Source organism: Phoenix dactylifera, unplaced genomic scaffold (genome assembly GCF_009389715.1).
Source record: "Phoenix dactylifera cultivar Barhee BC4 unplaced genomic scaffold, palm_55x_up_171113_PBpolish2nd_filt_p 000723F, whole genome shotgun sequence".
NCBI classification, from domain to species: domain Eukaryota; kingdom Viridiplantae; phylum Streptophyta; class Magnoliopsida; order Arecales; family Arecaceae; genus Phoenix; species Phoenix dactylifera.
In genome coordinates, this window is record NW_024068101.1 from 91,093 (window position 1) to 109,133 (window position 18,041).

An 18,041-nucleotide genomic window follows, 5' to 3' on the forward strand; every position below is an offset into this window, starting at 1 on the left:
GAAAAAGACTTTGTTATTTAGGTGCATTATGGATCTTGTTATTGAATGTCACTTGGTTTCTCTTGGTTCTGTACAAAGAGTTTTAATGAACTTGTTGGTCTATCGTTTAGTTTAAGCATTGACAACTATATGAAAGGTTGAGCTGAAGTTCTTGTAGAAAAGGTTCATGCTGGAATATGCATTACAATTGACATCAGATTGTAAAAATAGACTTTGTTATTTAGACATGCTATGGATCGTTTTATTGAACCTCACTTGATTTATCTTGGTTCTGTACGATAAGTTTCAACTATGTTGTTAGTTTATTTACTGTCATATGTCTTCAATAAACATGCCATGCATTTTTTTATGGAGTTCTTTTTTTTTTGAGCATTTGATTTTATCCACTAAAGCCACAATTTTGCGGGTTAGAGTCTTTATCTTGATGTTTGAATGGATGAGATCTGAGTATGGGATAGATTTAGACTTAATTGTTGCATAGGGAAGAGGGAAAGGAAGAATTTGAGTGTTTTGTTGTTAAATATAGATAGGGAAGTCAGTTTGATTGGTAAAAGGTAATTCAGAATGAAGAAGTATGGAGGAAAACATTTTCTAGGGGTCTGTTACTTGGATCCTCAACAGATTTTGGATCTTAATTTCATTTGTCACGTCAAATTACATTTATTGGGGCTAATTTGAGCTATAATTTCCTTTTATGTTGACATGAAATGAAGAAAAAGGAAAAAAATAAAAGCTTTCTTTAATAATTTCACTCTAGAAAAATGCCATCCTATTTACTTTTATAGGAAGGCTTTTAAGGTATGTGTTAAAGCAAATCACTAAAATTTTCTGACCTAAAATAGTTTCAAACTAGAATTTATAAAGAACATTTCTACTCAAATCCTCCTATATAATTTATTGCTATTGACTGAAATTCAAAAATAACTGGCCTTGGCTGTAAGAAACATAGTTAAGAAGTGTATGGTTACTGATAATAATGCAGTAAGAAACTATGATTGCTGATATAGAAGATATTAGACTTCTCTTCCATGATTTGAAATATGATGATAATTGAATGTAAATTATGTTATAATTGACTGGGACAAGTAATAAAATTGAATATTTCTGAGCTGCCAATGTTTCTTTCTTCCCTAACATCTTTAGTTCCCTGTCCACTACCAATTTGTTTTGGAAATGTTTATGCATGTAATGTAATGTTTATCTGAAGGCATGATTATCTTATTTAGGTTTTCAACTAACAAAAAGGAAAAGCTTCTAGAAGGCCATGAAAGAAATATATTATGCACTGTAAAATCAATGGTTGTCCTTATTTCTAGAGGAGCTTCTAGCAAAACATAGCTACAAACTGCAACCAGACGTGGAACTGGCTAGGCCTCAAGGCTATCTTTACCTCTTGTTATTTATATTTATTGCTCCACTTCAAATCTTAAACAATATTGAAGAATAACTTTCCTGAGATAGCTGTATTCTTCAGGGCAATCTATTGTTCTATCACATTAGTATGGTCTCCATCCCATTTGGGCTTGTCTCAGAAGAACTTAATTAACTCCGTACTCCCCCTGCTGAGACTTTCCCGATCATATTTTGCCCTTCCTGGTTTGTGCTGCAATCTTCTAAAATTTCACCCTAGGGATTAAAAATGAACATGCTTTTCACAAAATTTTCAATTCATCTCCCTTAGTTCTATGTTAGAGATGACATCTATTAATTCTACCTTAGACATTTGTTCTTCCCTCCTAACATCAGGCACCTTGTAAGGCGAAGGTCCTGATGAGCATTGGAACATATGTATAATTGTTTTTATGCCGTCACAGACAAAAAAAGTAGAAGAATAAAAAGAAGGAAGAAGAAGGGAAAACAACAAAAACGACTTCATTTTAATTGTCTCATAGCCCCTCAGTGCAGAACTGTAGTTGCGTCAGAAATGGTCACCTTGTTTTATCATTTTCCAGTCATATTTCATCATCATAACTGATTGCTTATTATCAAGATTCTGGATTCCATTACTTTGATTGTTCCAGGCCATGGGCATCATTAAACATGACCTTGGTCTCCATAATGCATTACCTATCTCAACTAAGATGGTCAAAACTGATCACTCTTTTTGTCCATTTCCATATAAGTATTTTTCAATAGTACAACATCAGTTACCCTGAGGAATTCTTCTGTTATCTTGGTCTTTCTGCAATGCTTCCATCTAATTTCTGATTTTCTTTTCTTACAAAAGAAAAAGTTCATTGCATATTTAGAGACTTTCTCTATTCCTTTCATTGTAATTGTTTGCCAAACAAAGGAGGAAACAAGGCAGCTGCATCTTAATCAACATGCTATAACATTGCCAACTTTCAGTTGTTTTGCCTTGCCAAAGCATGAAAAGGCGATATCAAGTGACAACTCAATCTAGAGTGCTATTCTACATGCATGGTTGCTTGTTTCATGTGAAGAAAGTGACGAATCAGGATGCCTTTGTACCTTGCAGTTAGGGCTTGGCAATGAGTTCAATTAATGATTTTTGAATTTGTTCATGTTTTCGTTCATAAATATCAGCTCTCTGAGACTGATTCATTCTGGTATATGATAATTGTCACAGATGATAGATGATCTGAGCGACATCATATGTCTTTAATCTATCATGCTAAGATGGGGACTCTAGATGTGACTAAAGTGGTAAATGAATAGCAAGGTGGCTCATCATCACATGCATTTGACTAAATGCTGGGGTTGTCCATGTTTGACTCGAAGGAGTTCATATTTAGCATGTGGACTCAACCTTCTCATAATCAGAAAGGAGCAAAGAAGAGGACTAGTATAGTTTGACATCAGTTATTGAAATTGTTACATGATTTAGTTAACATAAATATTTGCTGTGAATGTTCATATAAATATTAATGCACGTATATTTGCATCCACAATCCTGCATTTGTCAAACTTGCATTCCCATTTAGATTAGTTTCAGGGTATGTTGCATGTGACACAGAGTAGAAGTTTCCTTTGAATTTGCTTTGATATATGATATTTTAAGACATACTTAACTTCAAAATGATACCATCTTATGACACTCAGGGCAAAATTAGGTTTCTCAGTTCAGACAGGTCTGATGCTGGACAATGACATTTAGAATAACTGTTATGAGCCTGGAGTCAAAAGGTAGATGATTATCATCAGAAGGGCAGCTGGTGTTGTACATGACAATTGAGGACACAATTCTTTTGGTGCTATGCTATTTTATTTAGACCATTACTTGCATTAATTCAGGAACCGCTTTGAGAATCTTGAAGATGTAGTAGTTCAATCCCCGATAGATTGGATTATGTTAATTTGGTTCTATCGCCTTAAAGCAGCTGTCGACCTGGTTTATGTTCCACACCTTTTTTCATATGGATAATTATTGGACAAACAATTACAGACTACCATAACCATCAACCTTTTTCCAACTATTTAGTGCTAACTTTAGGACAATTAGTTATAAATATAATTTAAAATCAAGTTGAATCATTAACATGTCAAGGTTGATTACAGTTGATGAACTAATTTTTGTAAATATATTATATTAGTGAAATTGTTTAAAGAACTGTGCTGTCTGCTTCTTAACTAACAGATGAGAGCAGGTTAAGACATGCTGAGATAGATCGCACTGTCATTCCTTGTAGTTGTCCTTGTTTGGAACAATATCTCTGCCTGAAGTCTGGCAGAGCTTGTTTTGTGCCAGTCACTGGCCTTTCGGTGTTCTCCAACTTTTCAGCATGTTTACAATTCTAGAATGTTCATGCATATGTTTACATCTCCTGTAAGCCAGCTAAATTTTAAGTTCACATGACCACAATGAAATCATACCTTCCAGGCCAGAAATAAAGTTAGGAGGAATCTCCAAACAACGGCAATGTAGAAACTGCAGCCAAAAATAAACTTGGGGAAATCACGAGGCCATGCCAATATTGAAGTAGGTTTCATCCTTCACAAGAGTGGCAATTCATTTACACTCTTCTTTCAATAAGAGTTTGATGGCCAATTTGTTTACACAATACATAGGCTATATCACTGTCAAATGAAGTCCGTAGAAGGCTAAACTAGGATAATCTTGACCCGGTCACAGTACACCACGTTGTAAGATGGTTAAGTCAGATGTCCGTTAAGGTTGAACGAGCTGATAAGCATTCTTCCTGAAACTCAGTTGGCTTTTAAGCGTTAAGCCTGTCGGGGCCATCGACGGCTACATCTGTAAGTAGTCGAGATTAGAAAGGAGCACTTCAAGGACTGTTAATTCAGTAGTTAGCTGGCTTATCACATAAATCTTATTACATAACTAGCTAATATAAGGCAAATTTTTGGGACCATACGCTGCTGACCTAATTTTGAATGTATCTATAATGCGATCAAATTGAACGAGAGAAAAATCATAATATTCAGTTTTCCTTAAATAAAATATAAAGCAAAGAAAACAAAAATCGTTCTTCTCTAGACAAAGTGGATAAAAATTATACAGCTCATGCACCTACCTTTGTGTAAGACCCGATAAAATGTTGGACTTAATTAACTACTGCTAAATCGTGGACAACATCAGATTGGCTATTGCAGCACTTTCACTAATTGGTCGTTAATTTCTTAATGTGCAAAAGAACCAATAAATCATGACTTCTAAAAACTTACGGTTATCTCTCGTGCTCATTAACAGGGGCAGCCTTTTCAGAGCTACGCCATCTTGCATGCAAACGATACTCTCACCTCTTAAGGACATACTACGGCTCCAAGGGTCCTAAATTTGTCCAAAAGGTGCTAAAAGTGCAAGCATTCTGAGCTGGCTGCACCAGCTGGCTGCAAGGCTTGCCCACTTCCAACACTAGTAAGCCTGTGCTTTTGGACGTGTGTTTCCTCAAAACTTGGTGCTCTCTCTCTCTCTCTCACACACACACAAAGAATAAACAAGCATTTTTAGCACTACATTAGTTAGAACCTTCTGCTGACAGCTTGAGAATATTTTTTTTTTTTGGCTCTTGTTAATACCTCTGTTGAAAGCATCCAGACACGTGTACCCTGTGCTTACAAGAAACGAAAGCCTTCAGCATGTCCTCCAGAACAACAACAAAAAATAAAATAAAATAACAGCTACTCTCATTTTTGGTCATTTAAAGTAGGATTCGAGAACAACTAATTCTTTAATATCATTCGAATAGGTTACAGTGTGAGACTCACCATTACAAAACAGGTTATCCAACCCTGAACTGAATACAAGGCATTGAAAGCAGATTAACAAACACTAATTTGGAGAATTACAAGGTGCGGTGAAAAGAGAGGCTGCAAGGAGAAAAAAGCAAAAGTATGCTGATGAGAAAACATACAGCAAATTTACTCCACCCAGTTGATGTCCAAATCCTTCAGCTTCCTGAGCCATTTCTCTGTGTCTTGAGGAATATAGGGCTTACTTTGTATCTTTTCTTCACCATCCGGTTCACTGCGTGCCTTGAAATCATGTTGCTCTTCTCTGTCGAAGTCCAAATGTCTTCTGGGATGTCTCGGCTTAAGAGATAAAAGGCGACAAACCTCCTGCAGGCCACCCCATTTTTCCAATGCCCGAGCAATATCATAGCGTCCTAGCAACATGCATAGAGCAAAGTTGACAAAGATAGAGGGGGGAAATGAGGAAGAAATGTGATATAGAGCTTAAGCTGTCACGTTAGTTGAAACTTGAAAGCCATCAGCCCTTCTGCAGCCATCTTTCAGTAAATTAAATTTACAACTTGGAAAGCTACACCTTTCATCTGCTACTAGGGATAACTTGGACCCAGCCAGATTATGGAGAATACATTAATCACCTATAGTAACAGACGATGAGTCAAGATTTACTTCTTACAATTATTATGTGTGGTGTCAGGGGTCCTATTGTAATCATCTAGAGCCTGAAAAATGTATCAGGCAAAGCAATGGTATCAGATAAATTGATAGACCAGCACCCATTGCTCCACCACTGGTCAGCCATAATTATACAGGGCATCGAGGTTGGGCAAGAACTGAAAGTAAATTTACTGCCAGGACATGGCTTTCTGTTTGGCCTTTACCATCACAGCCATCTAGCATCTGTTAGACAGCCAGCATGGGTCCATCCAAGCAAGATAAGTGGTATTTAAAGAATATCACAGTTGTCCCTCACCTGCACGCTCAAAAGACTTCCTACTGGGCATGTAAGCAGGATCCATTCCCCAGCTCTTCTGGAACCATCTTATCTGCATGGAAAACAGGTCATTTACAAAGCCAGCATTAATAGTTTAATCAACAAGAACAGATAGATATATGGCAACGAAGTTCAGGCATTGGGCACAATCAGTTTGTAGTGTCATTTTGTTTTCTAGATGCTAGAGGTTCAAAGAACCAAGAGAACTTTGCAGAAAAGGCCGTCTTTATTTTTTGAATTTGCAGATTTGGACCACTTCTATTTTTCGTTTTTTACACGGAAATGACCAAGTTTCAAATTTTTGGACAATTTTGCTTTGGATTTAAATATGCATTCCAGCCCATGAATGCGCACTGCAAGCTCAACAAATATGTGCATTTGCATAAAAAATACAAGCATTTGAATAAAAGTAATGTATTTATGTGCCTTCAACTCAAAATGTGTATCTGTTCGGATTGGTGCCAAAAGGAAAAAATAAAAGTGGTCTGTATTTGCAAAGGGAATAATAAAGTGGGCCATTTTCACATATCCCCAAGAAATGATACAGCGATGATGTAGATCCTAGTCTCCTAGACAAAGCTGAATAAAGAAGCAGCAAATATAGGACAATAGAGAAGCTGGAGAAGAGAAGATTGCTTATCCAGCTTATCATTACCTCTTCTTGCAAATTCTCTAGGTTATCCCAATAGCCACTTGGCTTGCGATGTTTGTAAGCAAGTGAAAGGTTCATCAAGTCTGCAATCTTTCTGAATCCGCCCATGCGAGTTATTGCCTTCTCAATATCCACTCGTCCATGCATGCGAAGTTGCTTCCTCATAGGCATAAACCCATCTTGACCATACCTTGAGATAAATGACATCAACTCAGCTTTGAGAACTTCAATATCTCTTTGTAAACCTGGAACCTTGGGTCTCTGTCTCAAAGGAATTGCTGAGACATCGGTAATAGAAACATGTTCAGCTGGCTTGCTTTCTATAACGTGCACATAGTTGGAAACTGGAACCACTAGTTTGTCAGGATACTTTGGGGGTTCATTTCCGGCAGCTTCTCTTTTTTCAACAAAATCACGAATGGCACATAAGTTGGATGGAAGATCTTCATATATAACCTGAAATATAAAGAACTGGTAATTTGTCAGACTTCAAGAAATTAATGCTCACCAATTTGTTTCAACACAAGAAACCTATTAAGCTACAAGAGTATCTATCATCCCTGAGAAATCAGTAACCCACAAAATTTGCCATTCATAAAGGAAGATCAGAATAGAAGAAAACTCTCATAGGAGCTGAGCCAGACACATATAGTAGCAGAGCCAGATTATAACCCAAATGATATGATATCTGGTCATTACCAAAGAGTCACATGACAACTTGACAAATTCAGGCTACCTTCCAACAACAATGCACCAGCGAGCCTCATTTGACAACGAATAGATCAATCAAACAGAAAATGCCTCTTTTGAAGAGCCAATCAAGCTTCTAATTCAGGATTCTTTAGTAGTTTTCATATCGATTTTGAAGAGTAGGCAATAAATGATATTAATTGAAGATTCTTCTATGGATACCAGAGATTGGATTATGTCCAACTAGAAGGAACAGAAAATATGTAATATGCATGTAGAGAAGCTGATCAAAATAGACTTTTAAGCAAAATGGATGTGAATGTTACACAATATCATAAGGAGGTTATACTTGTTTTACAAGCACTGCTGATAAATAATATTGATTAAAAGAAAAGGTCGTGAACATTCAAAAGGGCCCTAAAATATTAAAATTTATCAGGCATAACTTATCAATCTTTTTACGAAAAGAGAAAATTTGCAAGAACAACCACAATATAAATGCCTGAAAGAGCTTCCACATATGGCATTCAATATTTCGCAAACAGTGAGTGAGATCGCTTCTCAAAACTGTTGACTGAAGATATACTAACCTGCATAGAAATTTCTATGCAGACGTCTGTAACAGATATTTATCTTCTCCACAAAATACAGACATGCATTAGGGTACAAACTACACAATGTTTATACCTCTTCCAGAATAGCCTCTGATAGGAAGGTATCTTTGTGCATTTTTGACTCTACAATATACTTCAATAGTGTATGTTGATCTCCAAGCTGTTCTAGAATCCATTTTCCTTGAAATGAATCAAAATCCCCTTCAACTTGCTCAAAGCTAATCTCACATTCAAGTTCTTCATGCAAATCCAAAACAACACGGGCGTGAAGAACCATATATAATAGGCCCTTGCAACCCTCCTGCAAAACAAAAAACAATGAAATTTTCTTTTCTTCCTCTCAAAAACTGTAATAACTAAGTGAGAACATACTGCTGACACACCAGAGGAGGTAGCTAGAGATTTCATGAAGATAAAGTACTCATGAATGAAAATTACATCATCCTGACATAATATGAGAAAGAGACAAGGATTCTGCAAAAAGAGGCAATGCATCAAACTGAGACATTATATATTATACCCAGCATCAATGCTTATAAGGCAAGTCATTATGCAATTAATGTGAAAGTCTTACAATGAAAACTATTAACCACATTATTTCACTAAATGATGTATGATGATGTTATGAAGGATGTGTGGAATATGGAGATTAGATAGGAAGGTAACTATGGAGAAAGACATGATGCCCGCAGTTTCAATAAGCACATAACTATGTGGCATGTGGTGCTTACATTAGCAAAGTTGTTGGCAAGTGAACATGTGGACATGCTGTAGAATCTGAAATAAGACGTTTCTAGGAGATGATCATGCCTCCATACTTACAGATAGGAATTTTAAGGACAAAAAGGGAGAGAAACCTTGCCTTGGAAGTAAAACTTATCTATTGGTTAGGCAATAATAGTGGAAAGTTTGTGTTTCATTTTTCCTTTTGGTGGCTACGGAGGGCACAGCCAACAACATCATAGTCTACTGTGTTTCATTTTTCCTTTTGGTGGCTAAGGAGGGCACAGCCAAAAACATCATAGTCTACTGGTCAGTAAGAAGAACAAATTAACAGGAGATCATTATTAAAAACATGGCTTTTAAGGTCAGTACTTCCATTACACCTTTTTTGAATCTTATATGATCTCTTATGGTGTTTCTCTAATCAGCATCATCAGTTATAACGATGATTGGTAATTGATCAATTTTAAGATAAAATTCAAAAGGGGTTTTATATCTGATGGATCCCACTCATTATTTATCAACCAAGATCATGGTTGTGGGATTGGAAACATGGCCAACCAACTAAAGATCTGACTGATGGGTTAATTTTGTAATTGAAAATCAAAGTCAGATAGATAAATTGCAGTTGATATGGTTGCGTCAAAAATCAAAATCAAGACCATCAATTATATATGGATGAATAATTGGATGAATAATTGAAAACCTTGACTGACAATTTGATTTGATTTGATTTGATTATAGAGCAAAACAAAATTTTCAAATTTTCTTTGAAGGATTTGGCAGGAACTTGCGAGGAAAAGTATGTGGCACATTGAGATGACATAGAAAAGTAGTTGTGAAGATACAAATGTGGCACATGAAGATTGGGTTAGAAGTACTTACATAGTGGATGGATGGCACATTGAGATTACCTTAGAAAGTGATAAGTAGGTGGGCATTTTATCTTTATCCTTAGTTATCTTCTGTAATGCAGTTTAACCTTCAGTGATCTTCAAAATTGTAATTTTTATTTTAGTCACCTTATGAATTGTTTTAAACTATATGCGTGATCCACTCAATTGGTCAAACCATGGCCAGTACGTACCGACGGACCTAGACCGGTACCGGATCCGCGTGGAATCCGGTACCGGGTGTTTTTTTAGGAGAACCGACCGGTACGTGGTCCGTATCGTCGGTACTGGCCGGTACCGCTTGGTATCGGCATCGTACCGGTGCGAACCGGCCGGTTCGCACAGGTACGTCAATTTTTTTTTCAAAACAACCACAGCGCCGTGCCGTACCGGGCCGGTACGGTACCAGTACCGGCCAGCGGTACGTACCGGTCCGGCCGGCCATCGGTACGCCGACCGGTACCGGTACGGCAAACCTTGGGTCAAACAAACCTACCCATCATTATTCAATCCAACAGTGAATGGGAAGTCCTCTTCATTGAAGTGTTTTTTCATAAAAGTAAAAAGGACTTATCAAATGGTCCAATCGGAAGAATCAACCCATTAGATGGTTGATTGGCATAGCAAGGACTTGCCCATTGTTGATTGCTTGATCACTCAGTCAATTTTGGTGCAAAAATGGGAAACATACACCTTTATATCATCTAGCTTTTCATTAGTTGTATCAGTACAGATTTAGCTGTTGGTTGCATCGCAAGTTAATGAAAACCAAAGCAGATAAAGAAAAAATGTGCCTATAAGTAAGATTATATCCAAGATATTAAAGGGGAAAATCACTTCAAGTTTGGCAACTGTGACGGCTTCAGGGATCAAAGAGAGGAAAATAGATGCATCAAAGTAGAAGGTCAGCAAAATGATTATAACATTCCATAAGATCTTCTACATCATACCTGTAGAATGCGAACCTTATTATTATCTCGAGACAGGATTTTACTGATAGCCAAATTTGGAACAATCCTGTGGAGGAAAAAAAAAACATTAGGAACAAGTTTATACTAAACAATACAGGAGACTGAATAAACTTAACAAAGGGAATGCATTAGTACTTAGCAATTAGTTAAAATAAATTATCAGATGAATAAAACACAAGTAATAGATACAAGCATTTACAGAAGCATGATATTTCTTTGCTACACATTTGGGACAAAAATCTTGCAACAACTCTACTTTTTAATAATTAAAAAAGGTGACTATCAGAGGATCAGCATTTCCTGATATCACGATATCATGGAAGAAGTTTGCATTAGTTAATGTGTGAAGTAATGCAGTTACGCTAAGTAAACTGACAAATATAAACAAAAGCATACATTTAATGTTTGCATAATAGAAGTAGAACTCTTCCACAACGAAAAAAAGAAACATAAAGAAGAAATGAGTACTCAGGCAATGCCTCGTAGGTAGTCAACACATTCCATACTTCTCGAATTGGTGCCTTGACCGTGATGCTAGCAATAACACATCGATGAGCCCCTCCATTTTCCTTCATGCAAACCATATCATCAGAGAAGCTAAGAAATGATACATGTTTCCTATGAATAAGAATTCTAGGGGTTACCAATGTAAGATAAATGAGTTACCAATAGGCCATCAAATCTACGAAGATGGACTTCATCTACCATACATCGCCTATCAAGTCTGCAGACTTTTCCATAAACACCCCATTTGCTGTTCAACTCAGTTGATGGTGAACCAAGCGTAGTACTAAAAGCAGAAGAGGCATCTTTTTCCTTCAACTTATTAGAGGAGAGTGCATCAGTCTCACATGCAGCAGCAGACAAGCCAAGGGAAGATGGATTGGAGGACCTACAAGATGCACCCACACTATTCCTGGCAGTAAGCATTTTTTGATTTTCTTCTGAATTTCTTTCAGCTCTACATGCCAAGGCCCGAAGGTTCACAGGAAGATCAGATCTAATAATTCTTTCAAGAAAAATGGCTGGAAAATTAAATCTTGGTATCACATTGACTTCATAAGATAAAATCGCTGTTGAAGATCTGGGAGACAGAAATAAAAGCAAGCAACTTTTGATCAGATAATGCTGTAATGATAACAATTTGCAACATAAATACATCTAAAAGAACATAGACAAGGAACAACAATAGCATCAGTAGGCAGTCTTTAGACCTGAAATACCATGTTTATTACATGCACAGATACACACAAATAGAAAACATTGGCAACATATCTAACAAGACATATGAGCAATCATAACATCAGACAACAGTCATATAATTCTGTATACAACAATTACGTGACCAAAAGACGGCACGCACACATAGTCATGGTAACAGACAATTGACCAACAACAAAAACAGCAGCTGTGGCTACATAAACAAATCCAACCCCATAGGATTAAACATCTTATGCTTTTGGTTGATCCAAGTCAGTCACATCAGCTCCCTGCAACTAAACTCAAAATCAACTGGAAAAAAATTCTATAACATCACCCAATCAGCTGCAGCAAACAACTCAGGACTCTATATAGCAAATTATTCAACAAAACAAGGACTCTATGATTATAATATTTTATCACAAGATCTTTACAAAGAGGCCATTTAGAGAATTGATTTTAAAAGAAAAATGAAACAAAAATAGCTTAGTATGGATATATTTTCACCTTCTAGCTAAACTCAGTTGCATAAGAAATTTTCATTCAATGTTCGCATTTATTAAAGGTGGAGTCTAATCAGCTTGTTCAGAGATAAAGAGTTCAACAAAATGTCCAAGTAGGTATAAGAAAGAGAGAATGCATGAATACAGTGCATGTCTGATGCTGAATCAGATCAACTTTTTTTGTTCAAAACCAACCTTGGACCAGCTTTGACAGACCATTTCCCCTCAAACTTCTTAAAGTCCCCATCAACCATGGAGTAATGTAGCTCACGCCCATTAGCCTAGGCACAGGAATTCGTTCACAATCGTTACAGATTTTAGTGAAACAAAATATGGGGTACAAAAACTGGATGAGTTCTCAAATAAATAATGGGTAAACTTCAAACGGATATGTAGCTGATGTTATATGCAAACACGAACTTCAAAACAAAAATGCTACACAGTACACACATATCTATAATCTTTGCACATGCAACTAGTAAAAATGGCAAAACAATAGAAAACAAATCCAGTGCAATGTTAAAGAAGTTTTTTGGAACATAAACACAAATATTTCTGGATAATACAAAAAAAATTTAGATCTGTGGTGAAGTTATCAAGTCTGCTACTAGAAAAGGAAATCAAGATAAAAGAGGATTCAAAATTCATTTTCCACTTTTAAAATTTTTTTAACAAAATATTAGGAACAACTGCGGAATAAGAATCAAACTCTAATAAACTATATAACTCAAAAACCATGCATTTTGCATACTCTATCATTTTGTTTTTGTACCTTGATACACAAGTTGGAAGTCGATACCATTGCTTCTGATAAACATGGATTCTTCACAGTACATAAACAACCAGAACTATAACATTTATTCCATCAATTTGGCATTGGCCCCATGGGCTTCAATCCAAGCCATATTTTACAATGTGCATTCCTAAAAATAAATACGAGAATAAGAGGAGAGTCGCACTGGCGTTACCAGACAGGAAATCTCTCTGATATGCTCAACCAAAACATGGATGTGGATGGGCTCTCTAGTAGTCATATCACACTTGATCTCTAATGGTCATGTTTATGCTTGGGCAGACTTGTTGATGGTCATAATTCGTTTATGCTTGATGTAGTTGGGAATATAATGAAAATGCATCTTCTTCTGCTTATATTGACTGTTCTTAGTTTGTTGATTCTTACACTTGCAATCTTAGACTTGATCATATAGGTAAGGATAAAATAAAGAGAATGATCAGTAAAGGTTTCATACCAAATCTGGAAAATGTTGAATTTGAAACATGTGAATATTGTTTGTCTGGCAAAATATCTAGACTTCCTTTTCCAAAAGAAAATAGAGCAGCTGAATTACTTGATGTTATTCATTATAATATATATGGCCCTTTGAACGTAAAAACACACGGAAATAAACAAATATTTTCTCACATTTATAGATGATTTTTCCAGATATGGTTATGTTTATCTGATCAGTAGAAAATCAGAAGCCCTAGAAGTATTTAAAGAATATAAAAGAGAGGTAGAAAATCAGTTGGGAAGGAAAATTAAAGTACTTAGAACTGATAAAGGAAGTGAGTATAACTCAATTGAATTTGATAATTTTGCAAAAAAAAATGAAATTATTCATCAAACCATTATGCACTCTCCACAATAAAACGGTGTTGCCGAAAGGCGTAATAGAACTCTTAGATATGACTAGGTCAATGCTTGTTCATGCTTCTTTGCCTAAAATTTTCTGGGGTGAAACATTGAGTACGATAATGTATATATTAAATAAGGTTCCTACTAAAGCTACAGAGTCAACCTCATATGAATTATGGACAGGTAGAAAACCTGATCTAAGTAAGTTAAGAAAATGGGGTTCATTAGTTTAAGCATTAGTACCACAACCTCTTAGAAATAAATTGGATCCTAAGTCCAAAAAATATTGCTTTATAGGTTATCCCGAAGCTTCATAATAGATTTTATAATGAAGAAAAGGATCTAGTAGAAAACAGAGATGCAATTCCTAGAAGAACCTAATGAAAACAACCAATCAATAATTAATGACCCTCTTGAAGTAATTGAAGAAATAAGTCCATTCGAATCAAATAATGAGAATGTCAATGAAAATGGTGAACAAACTTCAAATCAACTTCGCGGCAGACAAAGACCTAGAGGACCTCCATCATATTTAAATAATAATTATGTTTATTTAAGTGAAGAAATAGAAAACTCTATAAATATAGATGAGATTGATGAATCTATTAACTTTAAAAATGCAATAACCCACCTAAATCTAATAAATAGTTGAAGGCTATGAATGAAGAAATTGATACAATTGAAAAGAACCAAGTATGGGAATTATGTGATCTACCAAAAGGTAAAAAAGCTATAGGTTGCAAACGGATATTAAAAAAGAAATTTAGATTTGATAACAGATTTTGCCGGCACCTATTCTCCTGTAGCAAATATACTTCTATTAGAATAATTTTAGCTATTGTTGCTTTTTGTGATTTAGAACTTATACAATTGATGTAAAAATTGTTTTTCTTAATGGTGAATTGAATGAAATATTTATATGGAACAATCTGAGAGTTTTATAATAGAAGGACAAGAAAATAACATGTATCATTTAAAGAAATCTTTATATGGATTGAAACAATCTTCTCATCAATGGTATTTTATTTTTCCCAGTGCAATTTTAAAATTAGGATATGTAGTTAATAAGTTGGATCATTGTGTATACATTATGAAGAGTGGGAACTATTTTACAATTCTTTCTTTGTATTTTGATGATATAGTTCTTGCTGGAAATATCTTAGAAATGATTGAGAAAACTAAATCATGTTTAAACTCTCAATTTGAAATAAATGATATAGGAGATGCATCCTATGTTTTAGGTATCAAAATCATTAGAGATAGAAAATTTAAAAAGCTTTGTCTAAGTCAAGAATGATATCTTGATTATGTCCCTAAAAGATTTAAAATGGATAATTGTAAACCATTATCTACTCCTGCTGAAAAGGGTTTAAAATTGAGTAAAAAAGATTGCCCACCTAAAGGGCAAGCAAATTAAATGTTCCTTATGCACAAGCAGTAGGGAGTTTGATGCATGCTATGCTTTGCACTAGGCCTGATATGGTCATGTTGTAGGTTTGTTAGTACATATCAAAATAATCCTGGTATATCTCATTAGAAATCAGTAAAAAGAATTTTTAGATATATCAATAAAACTAAAAGTCTTAAGTTATGCTATCAAGCTAATGAATTAAAAGTAACCAATTACTATGATGCCGATTTTGCCGGTGATCTAGATGAATGTCTGGACATGTATTTGTTTTTGGTGGTGCTGCCATTTCGTGATCTAGCAAGAAACAAGGTTGTGCTGCTAGACATACATAAGAGGCAGAATATATTGTTTATAGTATAGCATCTACTTATGCTGTTTGGATACAACATTTTATAAGTGACGTGAAACTTGGTATTCCTACTGGACCTCCTCATATATATTGCAATAATCAAGCAGCAATTGCATTAATTGATAGTGGGCCAAATATTTCAAAAGGTAAACATATTCTAGCTGAATATCATTATATACGTGATATTATTGAAAATAAAGAAGTTCGTGTTAGTTATTTACCTTCTGGTGATATGGTTGCTGACCCTTTAACAAAAGGTGTTAATACTGAAGTATTTTTTTAAGCACATTGATATGATGGGACTTAGAAATATCTAAGATGAGAATTACTAAAAGAATTTGTACTTGGAGATATATCAGCTAGACATGTAAAACCTCAAGCCTAGTGTGGTTATGAAGGGTAAATCCGTCTAAGCGTGCAAAACTCCAAAATACTTTGTATTCTATATCTATATATATGTGCTTGAAAATAGTGGAAGAATTTTTGGCTTTCATGTCCAAGTGGGAGATGTTAACCATGGTGTCTATGAAACCCAATTTGATGGAGTACCTCAGTATTTCGTTGAAAAACAACATGTGGGTCAGAAACAGATTTATCCATTGGAGAATTAATTTATCCATTGAGAAAGGGATGGAATGGAGTTGCCGCGCAACTTCCCAGTTATGGAATCTGAACGTTGAACAACTTGCAAAAAGGATGGACTCTGAGATTACGTGTGACATGACCACTAGAGAGCCCATCCACATCCACATTCTGGCTGAGCATATCAGAGAGATTTTCTGTCTCATGACGCCAGTGCGACCCTCCTCTTATTCTCATATTTATTTTTCTTTCAAGAAGGCGGTGGCGGTCTACCGGATGCGGAGGCGGAAGCGGAGAACACGTTAGAAGAGGGGTTACACGATTGCAGAGGTCCTGATGGTTGTTTACAGCAGATTATAGCACCTATTACAATGTTCTCAACCTTAATTTTCATTGTTCTCCAAAAATTAAATAGAGAAAAGTGCCCATCAATCTACATTTAGTGTAGAACTTTTCAAACAGACCAAAACGACTGTGTCTTAAAGCCCCTACCGTAAAATTCATGAAAAATTATAAGGACCAAGATGTTAATTTGAAGTTTAGTAACACATACCGAATCAGGAATCTCCTGAAGATCCAACACCACTCGAGCCTCAATATGCCAATACAGCGCTCTCTGCAACCCTCTCTGCTCTAACCATATCCTCCCCTTGTGCGGGCAAGGGATCCTCTCACTCCACTCCCCAAAACCCAAGAAAAGAATAAATAATATAATTAAATCCAAAAAAAAAGGTCTCGTTTCTGTTTCAAGAAAAAGGAAATGCAAAAGCACCTGGAAACAAGATTGGGGATGAAATCCGCGAGGCGCTCATAATCGGTGAGAACGCTCCATACGGCCTCGATATCGGCATCGACCAAGATCCGAGCTTTAATCCTCCGCTCTCGCCAGGACACCACGTCCACCTCGCAATGCACGGGCCGGTCCTCTTCCTCCCTTCCTCCCTGCGCTTGGCTACGGCGATCTATCCTCGTCTTGGGCGACTGCTCCTTGGGTGGGCTCCGGTCGCCTCCGGCGAGGGAATTGGAGGAGAAAACCCTAGATTTGGGGAGGAAGGTCGGGGGGGACGGGAGAAACCCTGGTCTTTTGGGAGGGAGAGACGAGGAGGGGAGGCGAAAGGAGGCAGGGTTTGGAGAGGGGGAGGCTCCCATCTCATGGGAGGAGCGGAGCCGTGGAGACGAGTAGAGTGCCGTCCTGTTGGAACAAAATTTATTTTTTATTTCTCGTTTTTTTTTTTTCGGCGGCAGATGAGCTAGTGGAGGAGAGTGGCGGGAAGGAGTAGGGTGGCAGCCACTCGTGGCACGTGGATTCATAAACGTGCTTCCACGTAGCGTTTGCTGCGCCAGGAGTGCTCCTCGTGCGGAAAAGCGCATAAACGTGCTTCCACGTGGCGCTTGCTGTGCCAGGGGTTCTACTCGTGAGGAAACGCACGAGGGCCACCGCTAGAACGACGGCTGCCAGGAAAAGGGCTAGGCCGAGACTCCTAGCGTCATTTGATAGTTCGATTGCAGCGCCGATCGACGTGAAAATATGTACAAAATATATTTTTTTATATACTATTATATATATGTATATATATTAAACCATCAGATCGTTCCATAAAAATATTGATGCATGACAGTTTACCGGCCATCATGGTTGAGATGCAGAAAT

General features: G+C 36.6%; 1 protein-coding gene across 2 annotated transcripts; it reads right to left on the bottom strand.

The window, feature by feature from the left end:
- Positions 1–5,089: 5,089 nt before the first annotated feature.
- Positions 5,090–17,585, bottom strand: LOC103704391. Of its 2 annotated transcripts, none has more exons than XM_008787657.4 (10): positions 17,163–17,581; positions 16,944–17,064; positions 12,608–12,693; positions 11,376–11,793; positions 11,178–11,278; positions 10,689–10,755; positions 8,196–8,423; positions 6,822–7,274; positions 6,146–6,218; positions 5,090–5,588 (listed from the first exon to the last, which is right to left on the bottom strand). In XM_008787657.4, exons 1-10 carry the CDS (start codon positions 17,537–17,539, stop codon positions 5,344–5,346), a joined length of 2,169 nt encoding a protein of 722 aa, XP_008785879.2. In that variant the 5' UTR covers positions 17,540–17,581; the 3' UTR covers positions 5,090–5,343. The 2 variants fall into 2 exon arrangements, with proteins under 2 accessions (XP_008785879.2, XP_008785880.2); XM_008787658.4 differs by having other exon boundaries at positions 5,496–5,810; positions 17,163–17,585.
- Between the last annotated feature and the right edge of the window lie 456 nt (positions 17,586–18,041).

Coding starts and splice junctions, on each gene's coding strand:
- LOC103704391 (XM_008787657.4), bottom strand. CDS start 17,539: ATGGGAGCCTCCCCCTCTCCAAACCCTGCCTCCTTTCGCCTCCCCTCC. Junction 11,794..12,607: donor TCTGTCAAAGCTGGTCCAAG/GTTGGTTTTGAA, acceptor TCTGTCTCCCAG/ATCTTCAACAGCGATTTTAT. Junction 10,756..11,177: donor ACCTACGAGGCATTGCCTGA/GTACTCATTTCT, acceptor TTTCCTCCACAG/GATTGTTCCAAATTTGGCTA.